Source organism: Sorex araneus, chromosome 5 (assembly GCF_027595985.1).
Source record: "Sorex araneus isolate mSorAra2 chromosome 5, mSorAra2.pri, whole genome shotgun sequence".
Taxonomy (NCBI): domain Eukaryota; kingdom Metazoa; phylum Chordata; class Mammalia; order Eulipotyphla; family Soricidae; genus Sorex; species Sorex araneus.
The window spans coordinates 120,507,864-120,520,362 of record NC_073306.1 but is presented as its reverse complement, the minus strand read 5'-3'; the positions used below and the strand labels follow the sequence as shown (position 1 = coordinate 120,520,362).

The 12,499-nt window shown below is 41.6% G+C and overlaps 1 protein-coding gene across 1 annotated transcript in view; it reads left to right on the top strand.

Annotated features, from left to right (window-relative positions):
* Positions 1-12,499, top strand: part of RBL1 (RB transcriptional corepressor like 1) — a 42,963-nt gene that overhangs the window by 1,946 nt on the left and 28,518 nt on the right. The window contains exons 2-9 of the mRNA XM_004612502.2: positions 3,367-3,500; positions 4,142-4,342; positions 5,329-5,393; positions 5,505-5,633; positions 5,740-5,900; positions 8,722-8,771; positions 9,848-10,034; positions 11,779-11,945. Coding sequence (XP_004612559.2) covers positions 3,367-3,500; positions 4,142-4,342; positions 5,329-5,393; positions 5,505-5,633; positions 5,740-5,900; positions 8,722-8,771; positions 9,848-10,034; positions 11,779-11,945 — 1,094 coding nt within the window. The remainder of the gene's footprint in view (positions 1-3,366; positions 3,501-4,141; positions 4,343-5,328; positions 5,394-5,504; positions 5,634-5,739; positions 5,901-8,721; positions 8,772-9,847; positions 10,035-11,778; positions 11,946-12,499) is intronic.

Here is a 12,499-nt window from a genome sequence, read left to right as displayed (position 1 = left end):
CACCCTCTGGGCCTAAGAACCTACTCCTGACTCAGTGCTTTGCTTCCTGCTTGGAGGCTACTCTTGGGAGGTCACGCCCAGGGGAGCCCAGGGTACCTTGTAGTGCTTGGCTCCAGTCTGGCCCTCCCACATGCAAAGCATGTGCTCCAGCCTTTGAAACGGTCTCTCTGGCCCTCTTCAGTACTTTTTATAGTGTGTTTCTCAGTAATGATAGGTGATTGTTGCCAATCTTTTCTTGGCTCGCAGATCAGAAACCATCGTTCTATTTCTAGCATTAAGGAACTAGAATAGAGTAGTAGAGGGGTAAGGCACAGGTTGCCTTCAGTCAACCCTAGTTTGTTCCCTGGGGACACAGTCCGCTGAGCACTGCCAGATGTGGCTCAACTCCCTCCCCTTCCTCCGCACCCCCTCCCAAAAAAAAAGGACTAGAATAAAATAGTTTTAAGGATTTCTTACTGGTTTTCTTGGGGGTAGGAGGTGGGAGGAGTTGGCCCCACAAACCCAAACCATCCCTCGACTCGGGCAGTTCTTGCTCTATATCGAAAGTGTTCCCACATGTGGTCCTGGGGATTCAACCAGGGTTGGCTGCATGCAACCATTGTACTATGTCTCTGGCTCTTGGCTTGAATTCTTGTGTTTTTTTTTTTTTTTTAATTAGAATCACTGATTAAGCTGTCTTATCAGTAGAAAGTAAAGCTGTGTTTTATTTGGGAGGTGGTAGGTGCCAGAGATCAAATCCAGGACGTCACACATGTAAAACAAATGCCCTGTCTCTGAAATACATCCCTGGTCCTGGTTTTCTTTTCATTTTGTTTGAGACCACACCCAACTTTGCCAAGGGGCTGCTGTTCCTTGGCAGTGCAGAGGACCATGCAGTGCAGGGAATCGAACCCTGGACCTAGAGTACAAAGTATGTACCCTAATCCTTGGAGTTGTCTTTCTTTTTTTTTTTTTTTTTTTCTTTTTGGGTCACACCTGGTGATGCACAGGAGTTACTCCTGGCTCTGCACTCAGGAATTACCCCTGGCAGTGCTCAGGGGACCGTATGGAATGCTGGGAACCGAACCCTGGCTGGCCGCGTGCAAGGCAAATGCCCTACCTGCAGTGCTATTGCTCCGGCCCTGTAACTTTTTTACTCCCTCAAGTAACTTTTTTTTTTTTTTTTGATGGGTTGGGTAGGTAGGGGCCACACACCCAGCAGTGCTCAGGACATACTCCTGGCTCTTCACTCAGCGATCACTCCTAACGGAGATCTGGGGACCATATGATGTACTAGGGATCAAATCCTGGTTGGCCCTTTGCAAGGCAAACATCATACCCTCTGTACTATTGTTCTGTCTACCCCCACCCCCTTGCTCTGAAAATTGTTTTATTGGTCATTTCTCTTTTTATTTATTTATTTATTTAGTTTTGCTTTTTGGGTCACACCCAGTGATGCTCAGGGGTCACTCCTGGCTCTGCACTCAGGAATTACCCCTGGCCATGCTCAGGGGACCATATTGGATGCTGGGAATCGAACCCAGGTCGGCCACGTGCAAGGCAAACACCCTACCCGCTGTGCTATCACTCCAGCCCACATTTCTCTTTTTAGAGCCTAGTTTTAGAGAGGCTCTTAGGTATAACGAATAGGAACAGCATTATGCTATGAGTTGTATTATTCCTCATCTAAATATTAGGTATAATTTAGCAATGAAATTATTGAGTGTTCATTATATATTGCATGTCATAAAAGCATTCTTCCCACACTTAGAAAGGGAATCATAAAAATGAATTGCTCAGGCCTAAAACGGAAGTGTATTGAGTTCCCTAATGACATCTTTTTATAGTATTTTAAATTGAGATATCTGCCGAGATAGTTACACTTTCAGAAACTGGGATAAATAATCCCCATTTTGAAAAGTTTTGTTTTAGGGACACCCCAATGGTGCTCAGGGGCTTATTCCTGGACCTGTGCTCAGGGTTCACTCTTAGCACTGCTCAGGGGACCATATGAAATGCCAGGGATTAAACCTGGTTGATTTTATGCAAGGCAAATGCCTTACCCACTGTACTACCAAACTTCCCAAATTTACCTCATAAAAATGACATTTGAATATTGTGTAAGATTGTGGGGTTTTTTTTGTTTTTTTGGTTTTTGGATCTGGGCCACACCTGGCAGGGCTTGAGGCTACCCTTAGCTTTGCTTGGAAGATCGTGCAGTGCCTGGTATTGAACCCAATTCTCACACATGCTTTGTATGCACTCAGGCCTTAGAGTAACTCCATTAATCCAGATATTCATTTATCATGCATGACTTCCTTACTATCTTTCTACTCTGTCCTTTCCTTTTTCTGCACACTGGTTAAAAAAAGAAAAAGTAAGTGCTAGAGTGATGACTCAAAGGGCGAGAGTATGTTTTGCATTCAGGAATCTTCGTCTCTATCCCTGCCATCATATGGTGACCTAGCACTGTCATTTTTAATCCTAGAGCCACCACGGTGCCCCCACCACAAACCCACCACCCCCACCCATAAAATTAAAATTCTAGAAAGGAATTTTAGCATCAGTAAGGCTATAACTAGCATTTTAAAACTTTGAAAGTTAAGGAGCTAGAGCAGTAGTACAGCGGGTAGGGCGTTTGCCTTGCATGTGGACCCGGATTCGATTTCCAGCATCCCATATGGTCCCCCAAGCACCGCCAGGAGTAATTCCTGAGTGCAAAGCCAGCAGTAACCCCTGTGCATCACCGGGTGTGACTCAAAAAGCACCCCCCTCCAAAAAAAAAAAAAAACTTTGAAAGTTAATGCAGAGAAATTTTAAGAGAACTTTTTCAGTATTTGATTTGGATGTCTAGATGGCATTTACATGAATAATAATTTAGTATGTCACATTACTGCATCTAAGTTTGCTAACCTTGGCCAGACACCTTCTCTGGGCAGTTATATACAGAATGAAAATTACTACAGGCCAGAGAGATGGTAAAGGGCTTCAGGCTCTTGCTTTGCATGCAGCCTACCTCAGGTTCTATCCCAGAACCCACATCACACTCGGCACCTGCTAGGTGTGGCCGCCAAGTCCTCCCTTCTGACACAAAAATAATTTTAAAATCTCTGATAATTCTAAAATCTCTGGTTCTAGAACTCAGACGTTTTCTTCTTTTTGTTTTTTGTTTTGGGGCCGTATCTAACTGTCCTTAGGGTTTACTTGTAGGCTCTGAGCTCAGGATCACTCCTGGGGCTGCTTGGGATAATATATGAGTGCCAGGGATTGAACCCAGGTTAACTGTGTGCCAAGCAAACACCTTACCCACTGTTCTATCACTTCGGCTCCTAAAATCCAAACATTTCACATAGCATACCCATTTTGCTGTTTGTCTTTGCCCACCAGGGAGAAGTTATCCACTGGTTGGCCTGCTCGTTATATGTCGCATGTCGCAAAAGCATTCTTCCCACAGTTGGAAAGGGAATCATGGAAGGAAATTGTGTTTCACTTACTAGAATACTACGTTCAGCTAAATTAAGGTAAAGTACTTTGATTTTTTTTTTTTTAAACGGGGGAGGATGAAGTGGGCCTTCAAAGTGGTGCTGGGGGTGGGGAGCCCCACCTGAAGATTCTCAGCCGCCTAGCAGTTGTTTAATGCTCTACCCGAGGGTGCAATGCTGAGAAAGACTTCTGGTGCCAGTGATTACCCAGCTCCCCAGGCCGAATCCAGCTGCTTCTGAGGCTTCCAGGGCGGCACCTGGTGAATCTCGGGACGGTACGAGGGATTGAGCCAGGGGCAGCCATGTCAGAGGCATGCTGTTTCAGCCTTGTGCTTTCTCAAGTGGACTTGAGTCCAGAATTTAATTTTAAAAGTTAATGTCTCAAAGGTAGAACCCTATACTATCTCCACAGCCCCTCATTTTGTTTGTCATTTGATCTTTATAAAATAGAAAGATCTTGTGGCTGAAGAGAGAGTACTGTGAGATTAGAGCAATCTAATTGACCATAGTTCTGTCCTCAGCACTGTATATGATACCCTGCACGCTATCAGAAGTAATGATCCCTGAACATAACCAAGAGTAAGCTTTAAGCACTGCCAAGTGTAGGCCAAAATCAAAAGCAAGCCATTAATATGCAGAATCGTTTTAAAGTTCCTTTTTTTTCCCCCTATTTTGTTCAGTTTAATACAGTTTTTCAATAAAATGAAGAAGTGGATGGACATGTCAAACCTTTCACAAGAATTTCGTGAACGTATAGAAAGGCTAGAAAGAAATTTTGAGGTATCTACTGTTATTTTCAAGAAATTTGAGCCTATTTTTTTAGATATATTTCAAAATCCATATGAAGAGACACCAAAATTACCACGAAGCAGGAAACAGAGGTAAGATCTTTAATCCCTATGTAATTGACACTAGTAACCACAAAGTTGAGAGAATAAGTTGCATTTCAAAACATTGCCAAGGAGTTCAGGGTGAACCATGTGGCACTGGGAGAAGGACTCTGGTACTGGTGGTAGGTTTGAAGTAGGAACATGAATGCCCAAAACGGTGTTATTTGAAGTGTTATAAACTGTGGTGCCTAATGTTTTTTAAAGAATAATAAAAATTGATTTCTTTAATTCACTTTTTACCACAAGTATTTATCTGCCAAAAAGTTACCTTTATTTTTAAGTCCACTGCTAATTACCCATATCTTGAAAATTACATTGATACTTACACTGGCTCTTCTTTGTTCTAATTACTTAATGCAGTTGGAAGATTTAAGTTTATTTAATGAATTTATTTAATGCTTGTCCCGTGTGAGTAGAATTTTTGTGTGTGCCAGGGTGGGGAGGGTTTGAGTTACATTCCTGACTTTGTGCTTAGGAGTGACCCCTGGGTGGTGCTTGGGGTTCTGGGGGTTCGAATCAGGCTGGTAGGTGCTTTAGCTCCTATACTATTCCTCTAGCCCAGTAAGTGGAATTTTAAATGTGATTTGACTTTTTTGCTTCTTATTTATACTTGTTCTTTTAAATGACAGAAGTCAGGTGATATATAGCCAACTAGTCAAAATGAAAAGATTTTTTATAATTTTATTTTTCTTTTTGGGTCACACCTGGCGATACACAGGGATAACTCCTGGCTCTGCGCTCAGGAATTACCCCTGGCGGTGCTCAGGGGACCATATGGGATGCTGGGAATCGAGCCCCGGTCGGCTGCGTGCAAGGCAAACGCCCTACCCGCTGTGCTATTACTACTCCAGCCCTCAAAATGAAAAGTTTTTAATTAGCAGTAATCATGCGTCAGATAAACCTCATTGACTATGATACTGCCACTGAGAAAAGTTGCTAGTCAGATGAAAAGTACATTTTCTTCCCCTTTTTTTTAGGAGGATTCCTTGCAGTGTTAAGGATCTCTTCAATTTTTGTTGGACGCTCTTTGTTTATACTAAGGGTAAGTTGACCCTTTCAGTGGTTTTATGTTGTTTTAACCAGAGGAGCTTGTTCCTATTTAATGTAAGTAATGTCTAGTTTTTGTCTTGTGTTTTTTTTTTTCCTTTTAAAGGTAATTTCCGTATGATTGGAGATGATTTAGTGAATTCTTATCATTTACTTCTGTGCTGCTTGGATCTGATTTTTGCTAATGCCATTATATGTTCAAATAGACGAGACTTGCTAAATCCATCATTTAAAGGTAAAACCTTATTAGTTTTGAAAACTAGCTGTTTTTTAGACAGTTTTTGAAACTGACACATGTTCTCCTCTTTCTCCCCACTGCTCTTTATCCTCCATCAAATTAGGTCTACCGTCTGATTTTCATACTGCTGAATTCAGGGCTTCGGAGGAGCCACCCTGCATCATTGCTATTCTGTGTGAATTGCATGATGGACTACTCGTAGAAGCCAAAGGAATAAAGGAGCACTACTTTAAACCCTATATTTCAAAACTCTTTGACAGGAAGGTATTGTACTTGTAATTAATGAGTTCTTAGGGGTAATCAGCGACAGCCATTGGGAAGAATAATGTTTTTAGCCATTTCTGAACATTATTGGAGTGGGTCAGAATTCTCAGATGTCAAATTCTTCTGTGGGAATAGATGCTGTATGGTCTTCTGTGATGTGTGAAACTGAGCTGTTGCCGAATGTTATTGGAGCTTGAGAGGTAGTACAGGGGGTAAGGCACTTACTTGCCTTGCATAATGCCCTGCATAAGCTCTGAGCTGGGTATGAGGAAAAAAAAAAGCCATCAATTGTGTGTACTATTGTGTAAATGTACTGTCAGAAGCAAGTGTAGGAGGTTCTAATAAAAAAAATTATGAAAAACAGAATATGCCTAAGAATTAAAAGCAGTAGGGTGGAGTAAAGGCTAGATTACTGCTGCTTACTAATAGAATAACTTATAATAGATGTAACTGTTAGAAAGAGTAGAAACTTTCCTGTAGTTTTATAGTCCCTCTTAGGCTGCCTGCATATATTCTGTAATTTTTTTTCTCAGTAATTTACTTGGAGGTGGTGGGGTTTGAACCACACCCAGCAGTACCCAGGAGGAATATATGCAGTGCTGGAGATTAAACTAGGGTCAGCTACATGCAAGATTCTTGTACCTTAACTCCTGTGCTCTCTATCTCCAGCCCTCTCCTTTTTTGGGGGGTGACACCATTAGTGTTCAGGGGCTACTTCTGGCATGGTGCTAGAAGTCATTCCTGATAGTGCTCAGGGGATCAGGCAAGAACCGGGATTAAACCTGGACCATATGTGTGGAAAACATTTTCTCCAACCTGTTGAGCTTTCTAGCCCCAAGTAATTACTTAACTATTTTGTTTTGTTTTATTTTAATTGTTTTTTTTTTTCGGGGGGGCGGCGGGAGTGGGGTTTGGGATCACACCTGGCCATGCTTGGGGCTTACTCCTGATTCTGCTCAGGAATCACACTGCTGGGCAGTGTTCAGGGGACCCTGTATGGATCAGGGGATGCACATCAGGGTCAGCAGGATACAAGGATAACTCCTTAATGCTACTATTTTTCCAGCCCCTTAACTGTTTTGTTTGTTTGTTTGGGTTTTTGGGCCATGTCTGGCTCTGATATTACTCCTGGTGTGGATTGGGGAACTATTATATAATGTCAGAGATCAAACCTGGATGAGCTGGATGCAAGGCAAGCACCCTGCCCACTGTATTATTGCTTTGCCATCACCCTCCCCCTCACCCCAACTGTATTTTGGTTGGCTTAAAGAGAGGGGAAGGTTGTGAATTAGGGCGGGGGGGGGGATAAAGTCTTCACTGTGTTCTTTTCTTGTCCAACACTAACTTTTTTTGGTTTTTCCTTTTTGTTTTCTGGTTTGGGGGCTACACCCTGCAGTGCTCAGGGCTTATTCCTGACTCTGCACTCAGGTTTATTCCTGGTGGAACTCAAAGCACCACTTACGGTATTGGGATTGAACCTGGGTAACTGTGTACAAAGCAAGTGCCTTCTCACCTAGACTCTCTGGTCCCTCCCCTACACAAACTTTTATATTTAATTTTATGTTTCCTCATATGTAGAAATAAATTCATATATGTATACATATATACACAGGCATGTACATACATAAACATCATAGATCCTTGTTTGTATATTGAATATCTTCAAAAAAGTAAGCTCTTAAAGGAACTCAAAATTTACATTTGTTTTGCTCTGCAGAAACTGAGTTAAATTTTAAAAATTAACAAAATTAAAATAAGCATCCTCTGCAGGATAAACTATTTAGTCTATGGGCAAGAGGATCATTTGTCCAAACCAAAATATTGAAAAGCTGATTTTTCTGTTACCTGTCTCTTTTTTTTGGCTTTTGGAGTCAACCCAGCAATGCTCAGGGGTTACTCCTGGCTCTTCACTCAGGAATTACTCCTGGCAGTACTCAGGGGACCATTTGGGATGCTGGGGATCGAATCCAGGTCAGCCACATGCAAGGCAAATGGCCTACTTGCTGTACTATCGTTCCAGCCCCTCTCTCTTACTATATTTCCTTTGATTGTTTTTTTCTCGGATATAGTCATTCAATAAATGTCTGTTCCTTTTCTCTACACCGTTGCTTTACAGCTTTCATCAGAATCACTTGGGGAATTGTTTAAATTGCTACCTCAAAATTGGAGATGTGGCTCAGGGCTTATAGCACATGTATCTCTTGCCTATATACATGCTTGGGTTTGATCCCCAGCACCAAAATAAAAACCTGTAGTCTTAGCTTAGTCCTTCTTTTGTGTTCTTTTTAAAAAAAAGCATATAAATGTTTTTTGAGTCTTTTCTTGGCCTTCAAGGTAAAACTTAACTTCAAAGTATTTTCAAAACTTTAAGGGCTAGCGGTAAAGCTGTAGTAGCTGAGTCCATGCTATTTGTGCAGGAGGCCCGGTTTGATCCCCAGCACTGTGTGAACCCCCATGCACTGCCAGGAGCAACTTCCAACCACTGAACCATGAGTAGTCCCTAAACACTACCAGCTGGAAGCTTCACATATAGGTTCAATCTCTGGCACCATTTGAACACCACCAGGATTGACTCTGACCACAGTCAGCCCAAGCACTGCCAGGTGTGACCCAAAGACTCCTGTTTTAAAAACAAAATCAAAACAAAAACTTGATGTAAACGGTTTTTAAGTCTATTTGCATGCTAGAGATTGACTTTATTGATAACAACATAAGTGGTTTTTTTTGTTGATTTATAACAACCTGTGAGAATTTGGATATTACGGTTTTGTGCGTAAGTATGCTTAGTTATTTGATGTCCAAATGACTTTTTTCTTCCCAGATTTTAAAAGGAGAATGCCTCCTGGACCTTTCCAGTTTTACTGATAATAAGTAAGTAGCATTAGTGTTCTCTAATACAGTATAGGCTGTCTGTAATGATTTATTGCTAAGTAAAACATCATATCAAAAGAACTCGAAATTCAAATTCCTATTGAGTATTATCAATAGCCTTACTATCTTTAAGTTACCATTGTTATTGAAAACAGCTTCTTGGGCCTGGAGCCATATTACAGCTGTATTATAGTGAGGTACATGCGGCTGACCTGGGTTCAATCCCTGGCAGTTCATACCTCTGAGCATTGCCAGGAGTTGCTGAAAAAAAAAACAAAAAAAAAGAGGGGCTAAAGTGATGGTAAAGCTGGTAGGATGCTTTCCTTGCACGTGGCAGGCCTCGGTTTGATTTCCAGTATCCCATATGGTTCCCTAATCACCTCTAGGAATAATTCCTGAGAGCAGAGCCAGGAGTAACCCTGAGGATTACCAAGTGTGGCCCAAATACTCCTACCCCTCCAAAAAAGAGAACAGCTTCTACTGTAAGAAAATCATAAATGAAATCATTGACTCTTATATTTGATCTTATATTATTTCATTAATTAAATATTGGATGTGCCTATATTTCAAAGCTAGGATATGTCTTGGCTAAGATATGCCTCAGTGCACATATGAGGACCTGGATTGAATCCCCGGAGCCCCCCAAAAAAGTCTCAGATGGACACTATTAACTAAAACTAGAAAATCATAAGTTTTTCCAGGCTGTGTAAGCTATGTCTGTCTTTAAGAGAAATGCATTAGGGGGTGTAGCGATAGTACAACAGGCTGGGCACTTGCCTTGCGTTCAGCTGACCTGATTTCAATCCCCAGCACCTCACATGGTTCCCTTAGTCCTAAATTGACCTAAGCACAGCCAGGTGTCACACTCCTATCAAAACAAAAGCTCTGGGCCAGGGATGTAGCTCAGTGATAGAGAGCATGTTTTGGATGCCTGAGGTCTTAGGTTCAGTCTCTAACAGCTCTTAAAAAGCTTGACACAGAACTTAACTCCCCTCACTTTATAGTACCCAAAAAAGATAAATTTGTTTTGTTACAGATTCATTCTACAAATTAGATTTAAATTATTCTTTTTTCAGTAAAGCAGTGAACAAGGAATATGAAGAATATGTTTTAACTGTTGGTGATTTTGATGAGAGGATCTTTTTGGGAGCAGATGCAGAAGAGGAAATTGGAACTCCCCGAAAGTTCACCGGTGACACGCCAATAGGGAAGCTGACAGCACAAGCTAATGTGGAGTGTAATCTTCAGCAACATTTTGAAAAAGTAATAGAACTTAGCCCGGCCCCAGTCTTGAATGATCTTTTTCTCTCTATGTATGATTCTACTAACAGCAGAAGCATCTTTCAAGTTAAATCTTGAGTTTCTTCTACTAATTCATATTTCCCATGAAAACCTGAGAAGGTAAATTTTTTAAACTATGGCATTAGTATTTTTTTCCTCATTTCTTGCTGTTTTTTTATATTTTGGAAGTATTTTCCAGGAACACCTGGACTTTAAAGTAAAGTATGTTCCTTTTGATGTTCCTGGGCTTTACAGTAGAAACTTATGCTTTCTTGCTATTCTTTCTTTGCATCAATATACTCACTGTTCTATTCTGTTAAAATTTAACAGAATTTTGTTGAGATAGTATAGGGGTTAAGGCATTTGCCTTGCATCCTGCTGGCTCCAGTTTGAATCCCTGTCACCACAAGTAGGCTCCTGGGTACCACCAGGAGTAACTCATAGCACAGAGCCAGGAATAGCCCCTGAGTATATCTGGATGTGGCTCAGTCCTTCCCCCACCCCCTGCCCATCCCCTCAAGAAAAAAATTATTGCCAGGAAGATAGCTCAGAGAAAGGCCTGGGGTGTGTCTCTGCATGTGGTCTTTGATCCCTGAATTTGACTCACGACACAGTCCCTGAGCACCATTGGGAGCGGAGTGACCCCAGTCCCACTGTGTCTGACCCAAAAAAAATCTAAAACTAAACTTGTTTTCTCACCGAGGCAAAATATGCTCTACCTGAACTGCAGCTATTTAATCTTACATTCAGTTATTACTAGCCAATGGGTTTTTTTTTTTAACTTTTTTTTTTTTAAGCTTTTTGGGTCACACCTGGCAATGCACAGGGGTTACTCCTGGCTCTGCACTCAGGAATTACCCTGGCGCTGCTGAGGTGACCATATGGGATGCTGGGAATCGAATCTGGGTTGGCCGCATGCAAGGCAAACACCGTACCCGCTGTGCTATCGCTCCAGCCCCACTAGCCAAAGTTTAATCTTGTATTTATTTGTGAAATAATGTGACTTATGATGTGTTATAAAAATTTCACTTGTCAAAAATGAAATTTTGGTTTAAATTCTGCTTTGTCAGTTTGTTTCTTAGTTTTGCTGTGCCTGTTTTCTTATGTAAAAATGTATTACACATTATATTTTAGTGTTATAAAGATTAAGATGAGGTTATAGGTAGAAAGAACTTTGAAAAGTATTATTCTAATATATGCTATTATTAATATAATATTGCTGAAAAGTCAGTGGTAACCAGGAGAAAGATATGGCAAGTAATCTGCTATAGGAAAGATAGGGAGTGTACTAAATTAGACATAGAAGGAAAGGTAACTGTTTCATTTGTTTTTGAACCGTACCTGGCAATGCTCAGGGCTTACTTCTGTCTCTGCACTCAGGGATCACTCCTGGTGGGCTCAGGGGACTCTATGGGGTGCCCTGGATGAAACTTGGGTCTGCCATGTGCAAGGCAAGCACCTTACCTGCTGTTTCATTGCTCCAGCCCTGAAGGTAACTTTTTTTAATCACATAAAATTTTCTCTCCTGGGCCAGAGAGATGGTACAATGGCTAAGGCATTGCCTTATACATGGCTGACCCAGGTTTGATCCCTAGCACTGCATGTAGTCCCCTGAACCTCATCAGGAGTCATTCCTGAACACAAAGCCCGGAGTAAGCCCTGAGCACCACCACGTGTCAGGTGTGGTGCAAAAATTAAAAACAACGACAAATTTTTCTTCCAACAGAAAACATCATTTGCACCTTCTACTCCACTGACAGGACGGCGATATTTACGAGAAAAAGAAGCCGCTGCTACTCCTGTTGCTTCGGCCACCCAAAGTGTGAGCCGGTTGCAGAGCATTGTGGCTGGACTGAAAAACGGGCCAAGTGAGCAACTTACAAATATTTTTGAGTAAGTAGTACCATTTTTTACACAGTATAAAGACTTCTTTATACTGCCCCCTCTTTTTAGTGCATTAACCAAAGTGTATTTGTGGTTTTAGTATATTCAAGATTTGAGATTAAAAATAATAATAATAAAAAGCTTTGAGGTAGTTACAAAACTGGCAAGTTATACAGTGTCAGTCACAAAGTATGTTTAACCCTAAACTTATATAGAAGTGTCTACTGAAAATTATTTGGGAACCAAGGATGTCTCCTCGATGCCCTGTGAGTTCACTTGTCTGGGCCCCACATAGCTCTACAGTTTAAGCGTCCAGGCACCACAGAACATGCCGTCTCTGACCCCCAGCTGGGTAGGCCACTAACTCGTAGCTAAGAGTGATGCAAGGACATGGCCCAGAGTGTGACTCCCCACAATGGACCACCTGTACCCACTACAACTAATGCACACACATCCAGGCCTTTACGTGACACCCTCCGCCCCCTGGCCATCACCAGGACAAGGAAGCAACATGGGGAAAGTTATGTAACTATTAGAGTATTATAGACTTTCAAGATTAAATA